Source organism: Staurois parvus, unplaced genomic scaffold (genome assembly GCF_062004578.1).
Source record: "Staurois parvus isolate SC_StPar_1 unplaced genomic scaffold, SC_StPar_1.0 ptg001584l, whole genome shotgun sequence".
NCBI lineage: Eukaryota > Metazoa > Chordata > Amphibia > Anura > Ranidae > Staurois > Staurois parvus.
In genome coordinates, this window is record NW_028319380.1 from 140001 (window position 1) to 166384 (window position 26384).

The 26384-nt window shown below is 47.0% G+C and overlaps 1 protein-coding gene across 1 annotated transcript in view; it reads right to left on the reverse strand.

Annotated features, from left to right (window-relative positions):
- Positions 1-25541, reverse strand: part of GALNT18 (polypeptide N-acetylgalactosaminyltransferase 18) — a gene marked incomplete at its 3' end in the record, with an annotated part of 164060 nt that extends 138519 nt beyond the window's left edge. The window contains exons 1-3 of the mRNA XM_089662896.1: positions 25463-25541; positions 20608-20800; positions 963-1129 (exon numbers count right to left, since the gene is read on the reverse strand). Of these exons, the coding sequence (XP_089519022.1) occupies positions 963-1129; positions 20608-20800; positions 25463-25541 (439 nt within the window). The remainder of the gene's footprint in view (positions 1-962; positions 1130-20607; positions 20801-25462) is intronic.
- Between the last annotated feature and the right edge of the window lie 843 nt (positions 25542-26384).

Consider the following 26384-nt stretch of genomic DNA (forward strand, 5'->3'; position numbering starts at 1 on the left):
TACATATATATATACACACACACACTGTATGTTGAAATGCGTGTTTTATATATTACAAGATCTATGAAAAATATTTTTTTAAATATTTTTTTTTTAAATATATTCTTCAGATTTATTTTGTAAATCATAAAAAAATAATTTTAACATATATTTTTACATATAATTGTAAATGCATTCCAAAAATGTAGATTTGTATTTTTAAAGACATACAGTATATTTGAAATGTATTTTTAAAGATATTTTTCATATATTCTGTAATAAAAATGCAATTCAACATACAATATATATATATATATATTGAATACATCCAACATTTTAGTATTTCAAATATACGTCAATATATTTGGGAAGAATATTTTTAAAATATATTTCATATACCTTAGATTGTACGCCCCTCGAGGGTTAGGGACCGATGTGAATGTACAATATATATATATGTAAAATGCTGCATTAATTGACGGCGCTATAAAAGTACCTGAAATAAATAATAAATATTTTTCTTCTATGTGGGAGGTTCAATATTGATCTTTACCTTCCTATGAAAAAAAACAAATCGGAATCATAATGGCATCTTAAACTCATACCACTGTGAGATCTTTCTTACACCCCCGTTCACACCAAACCTGACTTTGGAATCATGCGACTTACAGCGAAGTTGCACGATTTCAAAGTCGGGGGACATGCTGATCTCAGGTGTGATTTGGAATACATCTGACACTCATGTCTATGCAGATCACACCAAGAGTGGTGCATGTACTACTTTAGTAATCTGTGCGGCTCCGACCGGAACCGCACTGATATGACCGCTGTAATTGCGGACAATGGGGTGGGACGTGGCATGCGATTTGCAAGTCACATGGCACACAAATCGCATGTGAATTTGCACCCAGTGTGTGACTGGGGACTACATGTACAAGGACTCCGTCTACATTCATTGTTATCGGCCGGACGGTTCTACTCACCATTATTACTGTTGTCGTCCACCAGGATGATCTCTTTCAGAAGTTCAGGGGGTGTCCGGTCAATGGCGGAGTGGATGGACCTGAGGATGACGGAGAGAGCCTCATTGACAAATATGAAGACGATGCTGACCTGGGGCAGATGTTCCGGGTACGAGAGGTTTTTACATCTGCAAAACAAAGGACAAAGGACAGTTAAAAATGAAAATATTCCCTTGGTTATGATGTATAAATACGAAAACTTTATATCATGCATTATTGCAATTGTCGATTGTTTGATTAGAAACAATAGTCTCCAATCATGGTCTCCAAACTGCGGCCCTTTGCTTGCTTTTATCCGGCCCTTGGGGCACTATTTCATCCACTGATACCAACAATGGAGCATAATTCCCCCCACTGACACCAATGATGGGGCACAAGTCCTCCCAATGACACCATCAATGGGGCACAATTCCTCCCAATGACACCAACAATGGGGCAGTATTCCCCCATCGACACCAATGATGGGGCACACGTCCTCCCAATGACACCAACAATGGGGCATAATTCCCCCACCGACACCAATGATAGGGCATAATTTCACTACTGACACAAATGATGGGACACTATTCCTCCCACTGATACCAATGATGAGGCACAATTCCTCCCAGTGACACCAATGATGGGGCACAATTTCTCCCAATGACACCAACACTGGGGCATAATTCCCCCACCGACACCAATGATGGGGCACAATTCCTCCCAGTGACACCAATGATGGGGCACAATTTCTCCCAATGACACCAACAATGGAGCATAATTCCCCCCACCTACACCAATGATAGGGCATAATTCCACTACTGACACCAATGGTGGGGCACAATTCCTCCCAATAACACCATCTATGGGGCACAATTTCTCCCAATGACACCAACAATGGGGCTTAACTCCCCCCACCGACACCAATGATGGAGCATAATTCCATTACTGACACCAAAGATGGGGCATTCTTTTTTTTCCCCACTGACAAGTAGAATTCATCTGTCTTCATAGATTTCTTGAGGGAGATTGTTGATAAATATTTCTGTCACATTTCTCCACCATCAAAAGTAAACTAACCAAATCCCAGACCTCCACTTGGTCTGGACATGCGTTAGTCGGGCAGAGTGAACCCACATAGTCCATTCACATGATCTCCATTCATGGCCGCAGGGAAGAATTGTCATCAGGAGGTTTGGGCAGAAAAGGTCCCTTCAGACATTGTCCATGACTAACCTGCCACTATACTGCCCTAAATTGACACAATACCACCCTAATCCGATCCTTTACCGCCCTAACTTAATGTTATACTGTCCTAGCCTGACACCATACTTGACTGACACTATACTGATCTCAATTATGCATTGTGTGGGAAGGAGGAGCTCTGCTGCCTGTGCCCAGGCTGTGTGCAGTGCAGGGATGGGAGAAGGAGCTGTGCTGCTGTCATCTGCCCTGATGGCAGTGACCCCTGTCCCCTGCCCCGCCAGCAGAGACCCCTGTCCTCTGCCCCGCCAACAGTGACCCCTGTCCTCTGCCCCGCCGGCAGTGACCCCTGTCCTCTGCTTTTCCAGCAATGACCCCTGCCCTCTGCCCTGCTGGCAGTGACCCCTGTCTTCTGCTTTTCCAGCAATGACCCCTGCCCTCTGCCCCGCCGGCAGTGACCCCTGCCCTCTGCCCCGCCGGCAGTGACCCCTGCCCTCTGCCTTGCCGGCAGTGACCCCTGCCCTCTGCCTTGCCGGCAGTGACCCCTGCCCTCTGCCTTGCCGGCAGTGACCCCTGCCCTCTGCCTTGCCGGCAGTGACCCCTGCCCTCTGCCCTCCTGACATTTTATTGCACCCCCACATCGCACAGGCTAGATAATTCAGGGGTCAGGGTTAGATAATGCAGAGGGTTCAGGGGTCAGAAGTAATGCAGAGAGTCCAGGGGTCAGAAGTAATGCAGAGAGTCCAGGGGTCAGAAGTAATGCAGAGAGTCCAGGGGTCAGAAGTAATGCAGAGAGTTCAGGGGTCAGAAGTAAAGCAGAGAGTTCAGGGGTCAGAAGTAATGCAGAGTCCAGGGGTCAGAAGTAATGCAGAGTCCAGGGGTCAGAAGTAAAGCAGAGAATTAAGGGGTCAGAAGTAATGCAGAGTCCAGGGGTCAGAAGTAATGCAGAGTCCAGGGGTCAGAAGTAATGCAGAGAGTCCAGGGGTCAGAAGTAATGCAGAGAGTTCAGGGGTCAGAAGTAAAGCAGAGAGTTCAGGGGTCAGAAGTAATGCAGAGTCCAGGGGCAGAAGTAATGCAGAGAGTCCAGGGGTCATAAGTAATGCAGAGTCCAGGGGTCAGAAGTAAAGCAGAGAGTTCAGGGGTCAGACGTAATGCAGATAGTTCAGGGGTCAGAAGTAAAGCAGAGAGTTCAGGGGTCAGAAGTAAAGCAGAGAGTTCAGGGGTCAGAAGTAAAGCAGAGAGTTCAGGGGTCAGAAGTAATGCAGAGAGTCCAGGGGTCAGAAGTAAAGCAGAGTGTTCAGGGGTCAGAAGTAATGCAGAGAGTCCAGGGGTCATAAGTAATGCAGAGTCCAGGGGTCAGAAGTAATGCAGAGTCCAGGGGTCAGAAGTAATGCAGAGAGTCCAGGGGTCAGAAGTAATGCAGAGTCCAGGGGTCAGAAGTAATGCAGAGAGTCCAGGGGTCAGAAGTAATGCAGAGTCCAGGGGTCAGAAGTAATGCAGAGTCCAGGGGTCAGAAGTAATGCAGAGAGTCCAGGGGTCAGAAGTAATGCAGAGAGTCCAGGGGTCAGAAGTAATGCAGAGAGTCCAGGGGTCAGAAGTAATGCAGAGAGTCCAGGGGTCAGAAGTAATGCAGAGTCCAGGGGTCAGAAGTAATGCAGAGAGTCCAGGGGTCAGAAGTAATGCAGAGAGTCCAGGGGTCAGAAGTAATGCAGAGTCCAGGGGTCAGAAGTAATGCAGAGAGTCCAGGGGTCAGAAGTAATGCAGAGAGTCCAGGGGTCAGAAGTAATGCAGAGAGTCCAGGGGTCAGGATTAAGTAATGAAGAGAAACTGAAAACGATGTAGCGCTAAAACACACAACTATAACATCAGGCCCATAGGACATATAACATGATATTGGGATCCTGTAGAAGTGTGAAAAGGAAATGAATATATGTGCGTGATGAGACTGACAAAATAAAGATGGAAAACAGATGTGCAACCCCTGCACACAGTGCACATAAATATATATAAAGTCCAGTGATCCTGTATCAATATTCTCCACTCAAACAGAGTCCATGGACTGTATGTGGACCCGCACACCACCACGTGCAATCCAAAACCAGCTGAAATGGCCTCTCACCTCCTCCCTGCGACCCTGCAGGGCCACAGAGCTTAACAGATCCCCACTGAATCAGGGTATGCTTCCTCTTGAGTGGATGGCTTCTTTAGTATGTCCCCAGTATACAGCTTCCACCTCTCCTATGATATCCTCAGAGGTCAGCTGAGCAGGGTGGACCCCAGCTCAAGCCCCAATAGGACAAAGGAAGCAAAAGACATCCTCCATAGTGTAAAACCGTTTTATTATAAATGCCAGAAGATAAATATTTTTTTTTTTTTTAACCCCCAACTTTTTACAGTCCAGGTAGCCATAGTTGTACACCCGTCCACGGACCATGGCCACACACCCACGCACACTTACAACCTCTTTCTTAAATAGCCAAATATTCCGAACATCCCACAAACATTCCTTCACGCAATTCACCAAAATCCATAAAACCCTCCCATCATTCTTACCCAACTGCCATAAACCAAACATCACCATCTCATACGTCACCCCTTTCACTCCCACCAACCCCTCTATCATACCCCCCAAACATCTCCACACCTTCACCGCATACCTACACTTCCAAAACCAGAAAGCCAAAGCCAGAAGATAAATATAGTACACTCACATTTGCCAGGTGAAATACAGGCTGTTTCCCATACCATGGGTGTAAGCGTGTGGCTGAAGGGTGTACCAAGATGGCGCGGCGCCGGAAGTGCGTCACCACGTGTTGCCGTCGACGCGTTGCGTCATGTGACCCCGTGACTTCCTCAGGACTAACGTGACTGGTCTATAGCACTCCCTTAAATAGGCCAGCCTTTCCTCCAATCGTGACCCGCTGGGAGTGGTCACGGCGGCCATGTTATTGTAGCCAGTCGATCCCATACTTACACATAGCCTGAATAGGCTGTTACCCCGCTAAAATGTGAGTCGTCTGGAGAGATTATTTTGAGGAGAAACCACTACGGTATCACGCTATGGTCTTTTCTTCTTCCTGATTTTCCTTGGGGGATTCGGTGAGAGGAGTAAGCAGAAGAGGCACCCAGACATAAGAGGAAGCAGCATTTGGAGGTCTCATAAAAAGTAAAGGGGGTCCAGGAGCCCTTAATATTCCTGAAAGGCGTGTGACTCACTAATATCTGGTGAGTGCGGTTAATGTTGGTTTTTGCACTGGTGGATGGTGAAGGGATCAAAGGCACGGAAGAATCCAATTATAATTTAATTATTATTTGATTTATTTTGTCACGGGACTGTTTACTTAAGTTTTTGGGATTTTTTTGTCACTGGACTTATGAATTTTAATTTTTTATATTTATATATAATTTAATTTTTACTAACACAAAAGTGTTTTTTTTTTGTCACAGTCTTTAAGTTTGTTTAATAAGTTGAGTAATGCAATTGATTATGTGGGTTTGCGCTGGTTTTTATTGATATAAGATTTCAAATATCATCTAAGTAATGAAGAGAGTCCAGGGGTCAGGATTAAGTAAAGCACATAGTTCAGGGGTCAGGTGTATGAGAAACATGCTGCAAAACCTGCTCCCTGAACTCTCAGATTGCAGCTTGTGCCTCAGTCATCCCCAAAGTCCAGCATTGTCCCGGGGAGTCAGGTAGTGCAGCTGTTGCAATGCGCAGGCTCCAGCTCATCCCACTGAGCAAGCATTAATCCACAACGGCTGCAGCAGTCTACTCTCGCGGTGCCATTGTTGAATCGACTCTTGCTCAGGAATAAAGACCGCTCCCTGCTGCTCTCTTCCCCTTGTGCAGGGCGACTGGTCTTGTCTCCGCCCACTCCTGTAGTTTTCAGCAGGCAGCTTGTAGTGGGTGGAGTTTGCTGGGCCCCTCCCACAGCTCTTCCGCTTTCTGCACAGGCTCTGTACAGCACAGTGATCATGTCACGGCTACTTTTACAAGAAAATATCTGAATTTGCAAAGGTGCACAGTGCACACGAAGTGGATCTCTATCCTTTGTGGATACTGAGGAATACATTTTAACGTTTTTTTTGTGCCCGGAGTTGGGCTTTAAACCTTGCTGTCAGGCTGCGCTGACTTTCATTTGATTTTCTGTAGTAAGCGCTCTCTTTCAGCACAGATCACAGCCTGGAACCCCTCTAGAAGACAAATGTCTGATTGCTGTGCCGGTTTGTTGTTCCTCGTATTAATATTTATGAATTTACTCATCTCCTTCAATCTGAGCCGCCAAGCCCGGTCCAACTCCGTGATTTTATTATTATTTTTTTTCTTTTTTGCTCTCTTTCCGTCTATTGTTGCGCTGCGAGCGGCATGGGGAGTGTGCGGCACAGCACAGCTTGTTAAACCTCTTAATCATCTCAGCACACACAGCCGAATCGTGTCAATCCGTCAGAAAGCTGAAACGTGGATTTTTTTTTACCAGGACGGCGTTACATTATGAATATCAACAAAGACGATCGGCTGTTTGGTTTGTTTCTTTTTTTTATTGAGAGGAGAAGCGAGCTATTTTATTTGCTGTATCTCTGTAAGGGCCCATTCGCATGTGCGGCAGCCCTTGTTGTCCCTCTGAAAAGCAATCCGGGCTGGATCGCTTTTCAGAGGGCGTTTGACAGCCGTGGAGGAGGCAATATGTCACCTCTTCTCCACCAAATTCAAACTTTTAAATGGCGCTCCACCAGGGGCGGATTAAAAAATCATGGGGCCCGTGGGCAATAGGGGATCATGGGGCCCCTGTGTCTTTGCCCACACTCAAAGCACACCCAAAAAAGCCTATAAAAAGGTACCAGGGGTATTTCATGGGGCCCCCTACTGACCCCGGGCCCTCGGGCAGTGCCCGAATGCTCGAATGGTCAGTCCGCCCCTGCGGTCCACTGTGGCAGCCCCATAGACTTGCATTGGTTGCCTTTGGCAGTAGTAACGCACCGTGCTGTTTAATTCTTGCTGCGACATGTGTACCTCACTGAGCGGCTGGTTCAGATGGGTTGTAAAACCATCGGCTCAACCTCCTGGCTTTACCGCCACTAGCCGCACATGTAAAGGAACCCTTAGGCTCAGGGGCGGACTGACAACTCATGGGGCCCCCGGGTAATAGGGGATCATGGGGTCCCTGTGTCCTTGCCCACACTCAAAGCACACCCAAAAAACCCTTTAAAAGGTACCAGGGGCATTTCATGGGGCCCCCTACTGACCCCGGGCCCTCGGGCAGTGCCCGAGTGCTCGAATGGTCAGTCCGCCCGTGCTTAGGCTAAGTTCACACCTACCGTTCCATGAACAAGCAATTTTGCGCACATTTTTTGCTCATTTCTGTGCTGCACACATAAGCAGTGGTGCCCCTAGGCACGTGCGGGAGGTGCCCGCGCCGCACCGGGTGACACCTACCACACGGGGTGACACCGGACCCGATCCATGAAAAGGTAAGTTATAAAGCAAGCCAACGATCCCCGCAGGATGGATCGGATCTGCGAATTGAGCATAATGGATCGGAGTCTGATCCATTATGCTCCCCAATCCGCAGATCCGATCCATCCTGCGGGGATCGTCGGCTTGCTTTACAACTTACCTTTTCATGGATCAGGTCCGGTGTCACCCCGTATAGGTTGCATGCTGACGATCCTCGCAGGATGGATGGGATCTGCGTATTGGACTCAGATCCATTATGCTCAATCTGCAGATCCGAACCATCCTGCGGGGATCGCCAGCATGCAACCTATACGAGGTGACACCAGGACCCGTTCCATGAAAAGGTAAGCTGTAAATCAACCCGACGATCCCCGCAGGATGGATCGGATCTGTGAACTGAGCATAATGGAACAGTGTCCAATCCATTATGCTCCCTAATCTGCAGATCCGATCCATCCTGCGGGGATCGTCGGCTTGCTTTACAACTTACCTTTTCATGGAGCCGGTCCTGGTGTCACCCCGTATAGGTTGCATGCTGCCGATCCCCGCAGGATGGATCGAATCTGCGGATTGAGCATAATGAATCGGAGTCCGATCAGGGGCGGACTGACCATTTGGAAACTCGGCACTGCCCGAGGGCCCGGGGTCAGTAGGGGGGCCCATGAGATGCCCCTGGTACCTTTTTCATAGGCTTTTTTGAGATTGGGCAAGGACACAGGGGCCCCATGATCCCCTATTTCCCGGGGGCCCCATGAGTTGTCAGTCCGCCCCTGAGTCCGATCCATTATGCTCAATCTGCAGATCCGATCCATTCTGTGGGGATCGTTGAAGGGGGTGTCCCCAAGTGTTATCACACCGGGTGACACCAACCCTAGGGACGCCCCTGCACATAAGGCAGCCTATTCGTTTCCATGGGCTGCCCTATATGCAATAAATGCACCAAAGTCGCTCATGTACCCTTTCTGGGCGTTGAGCTTCATGCGTGCTTTGATGCATTTGTAGCTCGTGTCTAGCACTACCCCCATAGGAGTCGCTTGAAACTTTGGGTCCCCCTATAGTCCTGCACAGCCAGGCATCACACATCTTCAAAAAAGCTTGCATCCAGAGTCAGAGATCAGTCCTTGAGCTTTGGTTTTGCTGTTTTTTTATTAAGGGGATTTGAACTGGGATGGGGTTAGGGGTGTACAGGATGCTCAAGGGTGCTGATAACCGGAGGACAACCTCCTGGAACTATTTACAAGTCTTCTCTGCAGCACGGCCATTGTTGGAGAGCTAGCCAGCGTCTCCTTAATGTACCACCCCAGGCCCTAGATCACCCTTTCTCAACCTTTTCAAAATGGAGGAACCCTTGAAATAAGTTTCCGGTCTCAGGGAACCCCTGCAAATAGTTACTATATCCACATTCTTCCCAATTACCATCACACTCCAATAGTGTGATGGTCATTGGGAAGAATGTTCCTTACACCTGTGGTCATTTGGAAAAATTACCCCCTTACAGATAGCTAAAAAGAACATGGGGTGTCAGTGGGAGCTTATCCAAGAGGCAGAAATTGCTCATTTCTCGAGGAACCCCTAGCAACCTCTGGAGGAACCCTAATTGAGAAACCCTGCCTAGATGAACTCCTCTTCCTTCACCCAGCAATCTGGAGGTATCCTTGAATAGGGGATCTGGTTCCTGTCACTTTAAGAGATGAATAGTTACTAAAAAGTGGCTAATCTGGTTTCCCACCAGAGTGCTCCTTCCCCTATCCTGCCAGGGGGTGCAGGGGTACTCACTCAGATCCTCTCCTGTACTGCTTGTGGGTTGGTGGCTGTTACCAGGCCAATCAGCTGGGCAGCTCCTTTCCTGCTCTACAGGTGGTGAGGGGGCCGGTGAGCTCTGAGCTTTCATCCTTTCCAGCTCCAGGCCTGCAGGTAGGCCCCATCTCACGGGGCCTCCTCGCAGACTCCTTCCTTCAGCCTCACATCCTCCTCTCTGTCTTGCACCCAAACTCTCCTGCCACTGAGCAGGCTCCAGCACTTTTAAGGGTGCCTCAGCCCCTTGCCAATCTCTTGTTGGGGATTGGCTAGGATCCCTCAAAAGTGCAGTCAGACACTTTTCAAATCCACCCACCTTTTTCCAAAAGACCTAGAGCAGGGGGAAATTCCAGAGGGGCTGGCCTGCAGAGCCTCTCAACCCTGACCACAATTTGACCCCTCTCTGGCTCTGACAAAGAATAAACGGACAGCAGTTCTACCTCTTCCGTACTCCATCCAAAACTAACAAGAAAAAGTTTTTTGCTATACATACACTTTACCAAAGTGCATGAACCACTTGACCTTCCACCAGAGGAGCTTACACTTTAATGCCCCCGGTCTTGAGAAGGACGGGTGGTGGCCGGGGGCCTGGACAAAGGTATGGAGGAATTTCAGGTCCCCGTAGCTGCTGTCTGTCAGTGTGTGGGGGTGGGGCTTCTCCTTCTGTCCTTTCACGTCCCCTAGATTTTTGTAAGATCAGATTTTTGAAAAAAGGCGGCATGCATGGGATAAATGTTTCATCGTTTCCTAGCCTAGAGGGGGTGTTTAGGTGACGGTCGGCTTTGCTGAGATACATTATAAAGATAATAATAATATTAAAGTATGATTGGTTCTGTTTATGTTTTTTCCTGGGAAAAAAAGCCATTCCCTGTTTTCTATGCTGGAGTAAGCTATTTTTGTTTAATTATATATACAATATCTCCCAGAAGTGAGTCCACCCCTCCCCCGGACTGCGGACTGACCATTTGGAAACTCGGGCACTGCCCGAGGGCCCAGGGTCAGTAGGGGGCCCCATGAGATTCCCCTGGTACCTTTTCCATAGGCGTTTGGGCAAGGACACAGGGGCCCCATGATCCCCTATTGCCCGGGGGGCCCCATGAGTTGTCAGTCCGCCGTGTGTGTGTGTGTGTGTGTGTGTGTGTGTGTGTGTGTGTGTGTGTGTGTGTGTGTGTGTGTGTGTGTGTGTGTGTGTGTGTGTGTGTGTGTGTGTGTGTGTGTGTGTGTGTGTGTGTGTGTGTGTGTGTGTGTGTGTACCCAGTATCTCCCAGAAGTGAGCCCACCCCTCACATTTGTGTCAATATTTGATTCTCTCTATTCATGTGACAACACTGAAGAAATAACACTTTGCTACAATGTGACGTAGTCAGTGTACAGCTTGTAAAATATGTAAATTTACTGTCCTCTCAAAATAACTCAACACACAGCCAGGGGCGGACTGACAACTCCTGGGGCCCCCGGGCAGTAGGGGATCATGGGGCCCCTGTGTCCTTGCCCACAATCAAGACACACAAAAAAGCCTATAAAAAAAAAAAGGTACCAGGGGCATTACATGGGGCCCCCTACTGACCCCGGGCCCTCGGGCAGTGCCCAAGTGCTCCAATGGTCAGTCCGCCCCTGCACACAGCCATTAATGAACCTGCCTGGTTCTCTTCTGCAAGACAACAGAACTCTTTCCTCTTATGTTATGGAGATGAGGTGTTCTGTAGTCCAGCAGGGGAGAACTGACAATACTGCTTGGGTTTTCAGTGCAGCAGAGGCAGCGTTGTCACCTCACTACAGGACATTAGGCACTGTGTGTTTTTCAGAGATGCACTGAATGATTTTTTATATAATATTTATATTTTTAATATATTATACAGTGGGGCAAAAAAGTATTTAGTCACCACCAATTGTGCAAGTTCTCCCACTTACAAAAGATGAGAGAGGCCTGTAATTGGCATCATAGGTAGACCTCAACTATGAGAGACAAAATGAGAAAAAAAATCCAGACAATCACATTGGCTGATTTGGAAAGAATTTATTTGCAAATTATGGTGGAAAATAAGTATTTGGTGAATATGAAAAGTTCATCTCAATACTTTGTTATATATCCTTTGTTGGCAATGACAGAGGTCAGACGTTTCCTGGAAGTCTTCACAAGGTTGGCACACACTGTTGCTGGTATGTTGGCCCATCCTCCATGCAGATCTTCTCTAGAGCGATGATGTTTTGGGGCTGTCGCTGGGCAACACGGACTTTCAACTCCCTCCAAAGGTTTTCTATGGGGTTGAGATCTGGAGACTGGCTAGGCCACTCCAGGACCTTGAATGCTTCTTACGAAGCCACTCCTTCGTTGGCCGCACGTTCCTAACCCCAGAAACCACTAAACAGCTCATCCACTCCCTCATCATATCACGACTCGACTACTGCAACTCCCTCCTCACTGGCCTGCCTCGCCGCTGGCTATCCCTGCTTCAGTCCATCCTGAATACGGCTGCCAGACTCATTCACCTTTCCAACCACTCCATCTCCGCCACCCCCCTCTGCCAATCCCTCCACTGGCTTCCGATTGCGCAACGAATCAAATTTAAAATCCTAACGCTGATGTACAAAGCCGTCCACCATACTGCCCCGAACTACATCACTGACCTAATATCCAAGTACCGCCCAGCACGCACACTCCGCTCCTCACAAGACCTCCTTCTCTCTAGTTCCCTGGTCTCCTCCTCCCATGCCCGCCTCCGGGACTTCTCCAGGGTGTCACCCATCCTCTGGAACTCCCTGCCCCAACCCATCAGATTATCACCTACTCTCCTCTCCTTTAGGCGCACCCTGAAAACCCATCTCTTCAGGGAAGCCTACCTCACCCCCTGCTAACTTGCTGACCTACTCCACTCTTCCTACCACTCCATCCCCCACAGCTATCTCCTCCTGTACCACTGCCCCATCCCTTCTAGATTGTAAGCTCGAAAGAGCAGGGCCCTCGATCCCCTCATGTTTTGCATTGTATTGGTATTGTTCTGTCACATGTTCTGTCCCCCTTTGTAATGTACAGCGCTGAGTGAACTATCGGCGCTTTATAAATACTGTATAATAATAATAATAATAATAATCATTGTCATGTTGGAAGACCCAGCCACGTTTCATCTTCAATGCCCTTGCTGATGGAAAGAGGTTTGCACTCAAAATCTCACGATACATGGCCCCATTCATTCTGTCCTGTACATGGATCAGTCGTCCTGGTCCCTTTGCGGAGAAACAGCCCCAAAGCATGATGTTGCCACCCCCATGCTTCACAGTAGGTATGGTGTTCTTTGGATGCAACTCAGCATTCTCTCTCCTCCGAACACGACGAGTTGTGTTTCTACCAAACAGTTCTATTTTGGTTTCATCTGACCATATGACATCCTCCCAATCCTCTTCTGGATCATCCAAATGCTCTCTAGCAAACTTCAGATGGGCCCCGACATGTACTGGCTTAAGCAGGGTGACACGTCTGGCACTGCAGGATCTGAGTCCCTGGCAGCGTAGTGTGTTTCTGATGGTAGCCTTTGTTACGTTGGTCCCAGCTCTCTGCAGGTAATTCACTAGGTCCCCCCGTGTGGTCCTGGGATTTTTGCTCACCGTTCTTGTGATCATTTTGACCCCACGGGGTGAGATCTTGCGTGGAGCCCCAGACCGAGGGAGATTGTCAGTGGTCTTGTATGTCTTCCATTTTCTAATTATTGCTCCCACAGTTGATTTGTTCACACCAAGCTGCTTGCCTATTTCAGATTCAGTCTTCCCAGCCTGGTGCAGGTCTACAATTTTGTTTTTGGTGTCCTTCGACAGCTCTTTGGTCTTCACCATAGTGGAGTTTGGAGTGTGACTGTTTGAACTTGTTATCAGTATAAAAGACACCTGTCCACAACCTCAAACAGGTGCCATTGATACAGGTAATGAGTGCAGGACAGTGGAGCCTCTTAAAGAAGAAGGTACAGGTCTGTGAGAGCCAGAAATCTTGCTTGTTTGTAGGTGACCAAATACTTATTTTCCACCATAATTTGCAAATAAATTCTTTCCAGATCAGCCAATGTGATTGTCTGGATTTGTTTTCTCATTTTGTCTCTCATAGTTGAGGTCTACCTATGATGCCAATTACAGGCCTCTCTCATCTTTGTAAGTGGGAGAACTTGTACAATTGGTGGTGACTAAATACTTTTTTGCCCCACTGTATATATATTTTTTTATATTGTATATATTTACCCTAAAATAAAAGAATCAGTTTCTCGTAACGTTTAAAATAAATAAAAATAAATTTAAAAAACCCAAAAAGTTGCCCCATGCCCAGGTATAGAGAGCTATAACCCATATCCGCATATAAAAACGTCCCTCACAAATATTTACAGCCGCCAAGTGACAATCAAGTGGGGCGCTCCACGGAGAGTGTTGATGCGAGCGCAAGGCCGTGCGCTGGGGAAGAGAGGCTTTTAGCGGTGTACCAGCACCAGACAGAACAATCGCATTGTTCACTTTCAAAAACAGGAAAAAAAAACAACAACCTTGAGAAGACTGTCTGCTAAAAGTGTGAAGCCTAATGGAGCCGAGGTGTCCGTCGCCATGGTTACTAAGTATTCACAGAAAGCACTAATGTTCCATATTCTGCTACAAAGTAACGAAAAAAAAAAAAAAAGTCCATTCCTGAAAAACAAAGATTGTCTTAAGGAGGAACTGTAACCTTTTTTTATTTTTTTATAATATAAAATCTATAATTTTTTTTTTTTATACAGTCAGGTCCATAAATATTGGGACATCGACACAATTCTAACATTTTTGGCTCTATACACCACCACAATGGATTTGAAATGAAACAAACAAGATGTGCTTTAACTGTAGACTGTCCGCTTTAATTTGAGGGTATTTACATCCAAATCAGGTGAACGGTGTAGGAATTACAACAGTTTGCATATGTGCCTCCCACTTTTTAAGGGACCAAAAGTAATGGGACAATTGGCTTCTCAGCTGTTCCATGGCCAGGTGTGTGTTATTCCCTCATTATCCCAATTACAATGAGCAGATAAAAGGTCCAGAGTTCATTTCAAGTGTGCTGTTTGCATTTGGAATCTGTTGCTGTCAACTCTCAAGATGAGATCCAAAGAGCTGTCACTATCAGTGAAGCAAGCCATCATTAGGCTGAAAAAACAAAAAAAACCCATCAGAGAGATAGAAATAACATTAGGCGTGGCCAAAACAACTGTTTGGAACATTCTTAAAAAGAAGGAACGCACCGGTGAGCTCAGCAACACCAAAAGACCTGGAAGACCACGGAAAACAACTGTGGTGGATGACCGAAGAATTCTTTCCCTGGTGAAGAAAACACCCTTCACAACAGTTGGCCAGATCAAGAACACTCTCCAGGAGGTAGGTGTATGTGTGTCAAAGTCACCAATCAAGAGAAGACTTCACCAGAGTGAATACAGAGGGTTCACCACAAGATGGAAACCATTGGTGAGCCTCAAAAACAGGAAGGCCAGATTAGAGTTTGCCAAACAACATCTAAAAAAGCCTTCACAGTTCTGGAACAACATCCTATGGACAGATGAGACCAACATCAACTTGTACCAGAGTGATGGGAAGAGAAGAGTATGGAGAAGGAAAGAAACTGCTCATGATCCTAAGCATACCACCTCATCAGTGAAGCATGGTGGTGGTAGTGTCATGGCGTGGGCATGTATGGCTGCCAATGGAACTGGTTCTCTTGTATTTATTGATGATGTGACTGCTGACAGAAGCAGCCGGATGAATTGTGAAGTGTTTCGGGAATATTATCGGCTCATATTCAGCCAAATGCTTCACAACTCATTGGACGCTTCACAGTGCAGATGGACAATGACCCAAAGCAGACTGCAAAAGCAACCAAAGAGTTATTTAAGGGAAAGAAGTGGAATGTTATGCAATGGCCAAGTCCATCACCTGACCTGAATCCGATTGAGCATTTCACTTGCTGAAGACAAAACTGAAGGGAAAATGCCCCAAGAACAAGCAGGAACTGAAGACAGTTGCAGTAGAGGCCTGGCAGAGCATCACCTGGGATGAAACCCAGCGTCTGGTGATGTCTATGCATTCCACACTTCAGACTGTAATTGACTGCAAAGGATTTGCAACCAAGTATTAAAAAGTGAATGTTTGATTTATGATTATTATTCTGTCCCATTACTTTTGGTCCCTTAAAAAGTGGGAGGCACATATGCAAACTGTTGTAATTCCTACACTGTTCACCTGATTTGGATGTAAATACCCTCAAATTAAAGCTGACAGTCTTCAGTTAAAGCACATCTTGTTTGTTTCATTTCAAATCCATTGTGGTGGTGTAAAGAGCCAAAAATGTTAGAATTGTGTCGATGTCCCAATATTTATAGACCTGACTGTATATGGCCCTGTTCACATTAGGCAATTTGGAATCTCTGGCAAGATTACCACAATTCTGGCTGCGTTTCCAAATCGCGGGCAAATTGCGCAACGCACACAGATGCAGTGTGATTTTTGCAGCGATTGTCATGCAACAGAATTGCATGGCAAACCGCACATTTAAGAACTGTGCAAAGATAATCGCACAAAAAAGGTGCGTGAGCTTCTTTTGAGCAACAAACATGCATAAAGCAGCTCATTCACTTGAATATGTGACATGCGTGAAAATCATACACAAAATTGTGAATGGATGTTTTGCTAGGGCTATTTTAGAGATTTTCTATAGCATAAATATAAGTAGAAGCTGGGCTTCACCTATTCATCTGCTAATGAACTTGTTGGACTGGTTCATGAAGTAAAAAAAAAGACCATTCCTGAAAAACAGAGACCATCCTAAAGGGGAACTGTAACCTTTATATTTATTTTTTTTATAATATATAATGCTATAAAATATATAATATATTTTATAAATTTTTTTTTTATTTTTGATACATGGTCCCTTTCACATAAGGCAATAACAGGCAAAATGTGCAACACATTAAGAATAATGGCACCCCAGATGCAGTGTGATTTTTGCAGCGATTGTCACGCAACAGAATGGCATGGCAAATCGCATAGTTAAGAAGTGAGCAAAGATAATCCCACAAAAAAGGTGCGTGTGCTTCTTTTGAGTGACAAATGTGCATAAAGCAGCCCATTCACTTGAATATGTGACATTCACACATGAAAATCACACACAAAATTGTGAGCGGATGTTTTGCTAGGGCTATTTTAGTAAATTTCTATAGCATAAATATAAGTAGAAGCTAAGCTTTCCCTATTCATCCGCTAATGAACTTGTTGGACTGGTTCATGAAGTAAAAAAGAAAGACCATTCCTGAAAAACAGAGATCATCTTAAAGGGGAACTGTAACCTTTATATTTATTTTTTTATCATATATAATGATATAAAATATATAATATATTTTATAAATATATATAATATATTGTTTTGATATATGGCCCCTTTCACATAAGGCAATCACGGGCAAAAATGCGCAACACATGCCCGAGGGCACAGGGTCAGTAGGGGGCCCCATGAGATGCCCCTAGTACCTTTCATAGGCTTTTTTAGGTGTGGTTTGAGTGTGGGTGAGGACACAGGGGCCCCATGATCCCCTATTGCCCAGAGGTCCCCATGAGTTGTCAGTCTGGATAAATACAAGGTAGGGGCCCATGCCGGCGTTTGTCAGAATTACTTATTACTGATTACTGCTGTTCTAATCTGAACGGTTTGACATCGCTGTCATCCAAACCTCCCCCGAATCCTCTCCGCACACCTGTACACTGCACCACTGTGCCGGAATAATGAGGAACACCTGCTTCTTATTAATAGGAGACATGAATCATTCCCAGCGATGTGCGCAGCAAAACCCCAACCATGCCTTGTGATGCAACGACGCAGAGCGCAGACCTGACATACCCACTTCCCACCGGCCTGCTTGTGTTTATTAACCATGACGTTTCTTCTGGTTGTATTGTGCGTTCCCTGGTCCCTCCCTCATCCAACACGCTAATGACATGGCTGCCCTTTACATTACATAGCTTCCCTCAGCCCCAGTTATGTCATCACTGGGTCTCTGTGAATGCGGGGTCCGGGGAGACCAGATATAGTGAATGCGGGGTCCGGGGAGACCAGATATAGTGAATGCGGGGTCCGGGGAGAGCGGATATAGTGAATGCGGGGTCCGGGGAGAGCGGATATAGTGAATGCTGGGTCCGGGGAGAGCGGATATAGTGAATGCGGGGTCCGGGGAGAGCGGATATAGTGAATGCGGGGTCCGGGGAGAGCGGATATAGTGAATGCGGGGTCCGGGGAGAGCGGATATAGTGAATGCGGGGTCCGGGGAGAGCGGATATAGTGAATGCGGGGTCCGGGAGAGCGGATATAGTGAATGCGGGGTCCGGGGAGAGCGGATATAGTGAATGCAGGATCCGGGGAGAGCGGATATAGTGAATGCAGGGTCCGGGGAGAGCGGATATAGTGAATGCGGGGTCCGGGGAGAGCGGATATAGTGAATGCGGGGTCCGGGGAGAGCAGATATAGGGAATGCGGGGTCCGGGGAGAGCGGATATAGGGAATGCGGGGTCCGGGGAGAGCGGATATAGGGAATGCGGGGTCCGGGGAGAGCGGATATAGTGAATGCGGGGTCTGGGGAGAGCGGATATAGTGAATGCGGGGTCCGGGGAGAGCGGATATAGTGAATGCGGGGTCCAGGGAGAGCGGATATAGTGAATGCGGGGTCCGGGGAGAGCGGATATAGTGAATGCGGGGTCCGGGGAGAGCGGATATAGTGAATGCGGGGTCCGGGGAGAGCGGATATAGTGAATGCGGGGTCCGGGGAGAGCGGATATAGTGAATGTGGGGTCCGGGGAGAGCGGATATAGTGAATGCGGGGTCCGAGTTTTAGTAACATTTTAAGCTTTGGCCATAAAACCTGGAAGCTGATTGGTTTCTGTGCAGAGCTGCACCAGATTTTGCACTCTCCAGTGTTAGTAAATCAAGCCCCCTCCCCCCCATATGTATAAAAAAGGTTTTTTTTATTTTTTTTACATTGTTATATTTCAGTTTTGATTATAACAAAAAAATCCATAAAAGAAATGAGTTACTTCCTGTACATTATCCGTTTGGCGTTCAGCTTACTGGCCCCTCAATGTGCTCCTCTGCCCAGAATGGCCCCGGTGTCTCTGGGACCTGGAAGGATCGATAAAGGATGGAGATCCAGAGCGCACATTCAATCGTTTTTTTTCTTTTTTGTGGCTAAGCATTTCTGTGTCATAAAACAAAATGAGAATGACTCAGCTCGCTGACAGACAGATCCGCAAATGCTGCAGAAGGGTTGACTCCAGACGAGGAATCCTGAAGGGCAGGAAGGGATGGTCTACAGAAAGTCTCTCTAAAGAGGACCAGTCATTCTTCTCCCCTATAAACACATTTCTATCCATAGTATCAACAGGCTGGACTGGATACAATGTATCACACGCAAGGATGATTTAAAGGGAACCACCAGCCTTTCTTACATTTTCTTTAGTTATCCATGTAAGAGATCAGCTTAAAGGGTCAATCCAACCAAAAGCGATATTTTATTACATGGTAAAGCTCGAAGGGTTGAGTCGGCCCCAGGATCCTTGAGTCTCTAGGTTGTGTTTTCTGGGAGTTTTAGTTGTCCTCACTCACCTTTGTTCTAGGTTCACACCTATGTGTTTTTTCCTGATGCGTTTTGCAGAAACGCAGTACAGTCCATTAACCGTGATGGGACAAGTTCACATCGCTGCGATTTTCACCCGGTGCGTTTTTTGAAAAGGGTCAGGGAATTTTTTGAACGTAAAATGTTGCGTTTTTGATTCTATAGACTTCAACAGATGTCTACACAGTAAAAGAGCACACAGTTAACCCTTTGATTGCCCCCAGATGTTAACTCCTTCCTGCCCAGTGTCATTAGTCCAGTGTCAGTGCTTTTTATTAGCACTGATCACTGTATTGGTGTCACTGGGGGATGTCAGTGACACCAAGTCAGTTTTCCCCCCCAGTGTCAGAATGCCCGCCGCAGTCCCGCTATAAGTCGCTGATCGGCGCCATTACTAGTATACAGGGGTGGACTGACAACTCATGGGGCACCCGGGCAATAGGGGATCATGGGGCCACTGTGTCCTTACCCAAACTCAAAAAAGCCTATGAAAAAGGTACCAGGGGCATCTCATGGGGCCCCCTAGTGACCCCGGGCCCTCGGGCAGTGCCCGAGTTTCCAAATGGTCAGTCCACCCCTGCTAGTATATATAAAAAAAAGAAGATCCCAGCCAGGGGCGGACTGACAACTCATGGGGCCCCCGGGCAATAGGGGATCATGGGGCCCCTGTGTCCTTGCCCACACTCAAAGCACACCCAAAAAAGCCTATAAAAAAGGTACCAGGGGCATTTCATGGGGCCCCCTACTGACCCCGGGTCCTCGGGCAGTGCCCGATGAGATGCCCCTGGTACCTTTTTCATAGGCTTTTTTGAGTTTGGGTAAGGACACAGGGGCCCCATGATCCCCTATTGCCCGGGGGCCCCATCAGTTATCAGTCCGCCTCTGGCCACATCGCAAAAAAATGGCCAGTTCAGGAAGGGGGAGGGGATTCCTCTGGAGGGCGAGGGGTTACGGGAGTCACTTTGGGTGGGGGGCCCATGGAACCCGGCTCACTTTGGAGAGGTGGGGAGACCCGTGTGACGGGAGTGACTTTGGGTAGGGGGCCCATGGAACCCGGCTCACTTTGGAGAGGTGGGGAGACCCGTGTGACGGGAGTCACTTTGGTTGGGGGGCCCGTGGAACCCGGCTCACTTTGGAGAGGTGGGGAGACCCGTGTGACGGGAGTCACTTTGGGTGGGGGGGCCCGTGGAACCCGGCTCACTTTGGAGAGGTGGGGAGACCCGTGTGACGGGAGTCACTTTGGTTGGGGGGCCCGTGGAACCCGGCTCACTTTGGAGAGGTGGGGAGACCCGTGTGACGGGAGTCACTTTGGGTGGGGGGGCCCGTGGAACCCGGCTCACTTTGGAGAGGTGGGGAGACCCGTGTGACGGGAGTGACTTTGGGTGGGGGGCCCATGGAACCCGGCTCACTTTTGAGAGGTGCAAAGTTACACATGGAATGCGTACAGCAATATTTGTGTGCGGTTTTGATTTTTCAAGTCAAAAGGAAATCTTAACAAAACTGCATGAATTGTATGTCTCACCCCGCCGGTCGCAGGTCAGGAAGGGGGCGGTCCAGAGGCAGGCGGTCACTCAGATAGGCATTGTATCCGTAGTACTGAAACTGCTTCAGGGCGATCCTTCTGTTCTCGGGGCTGAGATCCTGACCCCAGTGGGAGAAGAGGGAGGAGTCTGTGAATGGTTCGGCCACCACTTCCTCCGCCTTCTGCGGAGCCTCTGCAAGACAAAAGAGGCGGGGCGTCAGTACCAATAATGATAGAATATATTACTATACAATAGAAGACGTGTTAGCAGAACCCAAGACCCAAATGTAGAAGGAACAGCGCTTACACTCCAAGTCTTCTACCCGGGGTATCAGCTGGCCGCCCAACCAGGGACCCCAATCAGAAGGGCCCGATCCTTTTATTTTTCAATGGCTGTCCAGTATTCTCTTCAATCACTGCCAGCATACAGTATGAGCCCTGACGAAGCGGGGGGTTCGGACCCTCTGAAATGCGTCAGCTCTCTTGTCTGACCTATTGTCATGAACAATAAAGTTTTACTGCACTCACTCTAGACCGGTGGTGCCCTCACTTTCGGTGGGGGGCCCGTGGAACCAGGCTCACTTTGGAGAGGTGGGGAGACCCCTGTGTGACGGGAGTCACTTTGGGTGGGGGGCCCGTGGAACCCGGCTCACTTTGTAGAGGTGGGGAGACCCCTGTGTGACGGGAGTCATTTTGGGTGGGAGGCCCGTGGAACCCGGCTCACTTTGGAGAGGTGGGGAGACCCCTGTGTGACGGGAGTCACTTTTGGTGGGGGGCCTGTGGAACCCGACTCACTTTGGAGAGGTGGGGAGACCCCTGCGTGACGGGAGTCACTTTGGGTGGGGGGCCCGTGGAACACGGCTCACTTTGGAGAGGTGGGGAGACCCCTGTGTGACGGGAGTCACTTTGGGTGGAGGGCCCGTGGAACCCGACTCACTTTGGAGAGGTGGGGAGACACCTGTGTGACGGGAGTCACTTTGGGTGGGGGACCCGTGGAACCCGGTTCACTTTGGAGAGGTGTGGAGACCCCTGTGTGACGGGAGTCACTTTGGGTGGGGGGCCCATGGAACCCAGCTCACTTTGGACAGGTGGGAAGACCCCTGTCTCAGCTCCCCATATCCCTCTTATGTGTAAATCCCCCTGTACCTGTTAAGGATACAGGGTGATCTGTCCTAATATTGGGTGGGCTTTGTCTCAGACTGTGTAGACATGTTTAGGAGATAGGTGGGGTGGGTTTTTTTGATTTTTTGATGTTATCTGGTTGCATCCCATTGTTCTATTGTGTGTCTTGCTTGGGAGCAAACCATTATGGGATGTATGTGTTTATGTGTATTGGCTTGGTGAGGGGTGTCTCCAGCAGCCCTCCCTCCTGATGGGACTGTCTGTTGGTGTGTCTCTTGTTATTAAATGTAGATTGCCCCGCCCTGTGTCATTATGCAGGGAGGGGGGACTGAGTGTATATATCTTGTATCTGTGTTCAAATAAACTAGTCTACCTCCTGGTTTACTTGAAGATTGGTGTCGTCGAGTCTTGTATGGTCGGCTGTGGTGTCTGTTGTCAGTATTGGGATGGAGAAGCGGTATTCTAACGGAAGTACTCAAGCGCAGTCTGGGGTTGGTTCCGTTACATCACAAATCTGCCATTTTATCTTAGCGTACTGGCTGGTGGGATGAACACCATACCTGGGGCAGACTGTCAAATCATGGGGCCCCCAAGCAATAGGGGATCATGGGCCCCTGTGTCCTCACCCACACTCAAAACCACTCCCAAAAAACCCTATGAAAGGAACTAGGGTAATCTCATGGGGCCCCCTACTGACCAGTGCCCTAGTGCCCGAATGGTCAGTCCGCCTGAGCACCATACTCTCTCCATTTATCTCTAGGAGATTCCAGGGGGTGAGAGCTCCCCACCACAACTCACAGTTCTTCTGATTTTACTGTCACATTAGAAACCCATCAACACCAGTAGGTGTGCTAGAACGCAGGCACTGGTGTGCTGTAGGATGATAGCAGTGCCAATGCTAGTGAAAAAAATATACATTTCTACAACTTTTTACTTAAATTATAAATAATGATACATTTCTACAACTTTCTACCTAAATTATTGTTAAAAAATGCAAAATAGGTAAAAAGTTGTAGAAATGTATCTTTATTCAAATTTATTTTGCATTTTTTAACAATAATTTAGGTAAATAGTTGTAGAAATGTATATTTAAATTATTTAGCATTTTTAACAATAATTTAGGTAAAAAGTTGTAGAAATTTATCTTTATTTATAATTTAGGTAAAAATTTGTAGAAATGTATCTTTATTTATAATTTAGGTGAAAAGTTGTAGAAATGTATCTTTATTTAAATTTGAATTATAAATAAAGATACATTTCTACAACTTTTTACCTAAATTATAAATAAAGATACATTTCTACAAATTTTTACCTAAATTATTGTTAAAAATGCTAAATAATTTAAATATACATTTCTACAACTTTTTACCTAAATTATTGTTAAAAATGCAAAATATTTTAAATAAAGATACATTTTTATTTCCGGGTAGTGGGAAATGTATCACCTGATATGTACAGCTCACGCCCGCCTCCTCCCCTCCCACCCATACATCACAACCAACGCGTCGGCTAAATATTTAATAACCATTACCTCAGCTGACCCAATAAAACATGCTGGATATCATGTTAATGGCGGGGTGCGGAGTGCCTGCGGGATGATTAATATTGGATAAGGGCGGTGCGGCTATTGTTTTGGCTGCACTGGAGGAGTTTGGGCTCCTGAATTATACATCAGTGTGAAGGGGGCTTTGTGCTGAGTCCCTCGGAATGGCGATGGCTTTGATTAAAGAAATAGAAGTTTGCTTGGAAAACCGGCCAAGAACCTGCAGGCCGGTTTGTGCCCTCGTTATGTTCACATAATCGGCTCCTAAGTGCTGCAATCTGCCGGAAGAGCGCAAATCAGATCAAGGAGCCGGCTAAGAGGACCTCTCCAGGACTTTACAGACGGCGCAACGTACAGATACAGATTCCTGGGTTCAAATAGCTAAGATTTTTATCATTAAAAATCTATCAAAGTCTAGTGGATTTGCTCAGGCTAAGATGATGATTTTGCTGCAGGCAGGAGGAAGCATTTCCTCAGTTTCCTCCCCTCCAGGGATCAGACTGTACATTGTAACTTTGTAGCGGGGGAGCTGCACCATTGTAACTTTGCAGGAGGGAGTCTGGAGATCAGACTGCACCATTGTAAGCTCCAGTCTAGTGAATTTGCCTAGGCTAAGATGATGAGTCTGCTGCAGGCAGGAGGAAGCATTTCCTCAGTCTCCTCCCCTCTAGGGATCAGACTGTACATTGTAACTTTGTAGGGGGGAGCCTGGAGATCAGACCACACCTTTTTAACTTTGTAGGGGGATCAGTACAGCCTTATCAGTGCCCATCAGGGAATATCGGTGCAGCCCCATTGGTGCCCATCAGTATAGCCCCAACAGTGTCCATCAGTGCAGCCCCATCGGTGCCCATCAGTACAACCCCAACGGTGTCCATCAGTGCAACCCCATCGGTGCCCATCAGGGCAACCCCATCGGTGCCCATCAGGGCAGCCCCATCGGTGTCCATCAGTACAGCCCCATCGGTGCCCATCAGTACAGCCCCATCGGTGCCCATCAGTACAGCCCCATCGGTGTCCATCAGTACAGCCCCATCGGTGTCCATCAGTACAGCCCCATCGGTGCCCATCAGTACAGCCCCATCGGTGCCCATCAGTACAGCCCCATAGGTGTCCATCAGTGCAACCCCATCAGTACAGCCCCAACAGTGCCCATCAGTACAGCCCCATCGGTGCCCATAAGTACAGCCCCATAGGTGTCCATCAGTGCAACCCCATCAGTACAGCCCCAACAGTGCCCATCAGTACAGCCCTATCAGTACCCATCAATACAGCCTCATTGGTGCCCATGAGTACAACCCCATCGGTGCCCATCAGTCCAGCCCCATCGGTGCCCATCAGTCCAGCTCCATCGGTGCCCATCAGTCCAGCTCCATCGGTGCCCATCAGTCCAGCCCCATCGGTGCCCATCAGTCCAGCCCCATCGGTGCCCATCAGTCCAGCCCCATCGGTGCCCATCAGTCCAGCCCCATCGGTGCCCATCAGTCCAGCCCCATCGGTGCCCATCAGTACAGCCCCATCGGTGCCCATCAGTACAGCCCCATCGGTGGCCATCAGTAAAGCCCCATCGGTGCCCATCAGTACAGCCCCATCGGTGCCCATCAGTACAACCCCATCGGTGCCCATCAGTGAAGAAAAATTACTTATTTGAAAAATTGTATAACAGAAACTAGTTTTGTTTTTTCTTTTTCAAATTTTCGGTTTGTTCAGCAAAACATAAAACCCCCCAGTGGTCATTACATGTCACTAAAAAAAAAGCTCTATCTGTCTCAGAAAAATGATAACAAATTTCATACGGGTACAGTGTCATATGACAGAATTGTCGCACATGTCAATTGTCATTGAAAGTGAGACAATTCTGAAAGCTCAAAATTGGCCTGGGCAGGAAGGGGGGGGGGAGTGCCCGGTATTGAAGGGGTTCAATATGCAACTTGTGGGTGAGCAGACATGCCAGCACCCTACCACTGTGGGTCACCGGAGCAGAGACTTCAGTGCATTAGAACGGAACTCCAAGTGTTTCAATACGGGTCACATCGGGACAGAACAAGTGCAATTCAGCAGCCCTGGCGGGGGGGCCATCGCGCTACAACGACTTTATCGGAAATAGGGCCCTCCTGCACACCGACAGAGATCTTCCCTTTAATTTTCTCTTTTTACAACACACGCATGCAGCCGGCACGCCTGGCATACGTAAAAGGCGCTGAATTATTAAAGAAGCATTAAACATCGCTTGTTCAGATATTACACGGCTGAACGTCTCCCCCTCCATTACCTCCACGCTGTACACGTGGCCGCTCCACGGAACTACGCCTTTAAAAAACCGCAACCGCGGCAATTACAGAGCGGCGACGAGCATCTGACGGCGATTACCCTTTTAGTGAAATTGCATATTTGCATTATACAGCTGAAACGGCATCCATTCCCTAATGCGATTCCAGCTGGAGCCAAAATAGATCAGTACGGGTAATTATCTGGGAGGAAACCGGTGGAAAATAGGTAAATTGGGGTTTTTTTGTTTTTTTTAGGCTTTAAATGTAATTATGTTATAATGTTAGTAAACTGGGAACATAAAGAAACAAACACATTTGAAAACTTTTTTTTTAATTAGATTTTTTCAAAAAAAGTTTTTTCTTTTTTTTTAGGCTTTAAATGTAATTATTAGTAAACTAGGAACATAAAGAAATAAACAGATTTTAAATCTTAATTAGATTTTCTTTCTAAAAGAGTTTTTTTTTTTTTTTTTTTTTAGGCTTTAAATGTAATTAGTAGTAAACTGGGAACATAAAGAAACTAACAAATTTTAAATCTTTTTTAATTAGATTTTTTTTCTAAAAAAGTTTTTTTTTTCTTTTTAGACTTTAAATGTAATTATTAGTAAACTGGGAACATAAAGAAAATAACAAATTTTAAAACTTTTTTTTTTAATTAGATTTTTTTTCTAAAAAAGTTATTTTTTTCTTTTTAAGCTTTAAATGTATTAGTAAACTGGGAACATAAAGAAATAAACAGATTTTAAATCTTAATTAGATTTTCTTTCTAAAAGAGTTTTTTTTTTTTTTTTTTTTAGGCTTTAAATGTAATTATTAGTAAACCGGGAACATAAAGAAAACTA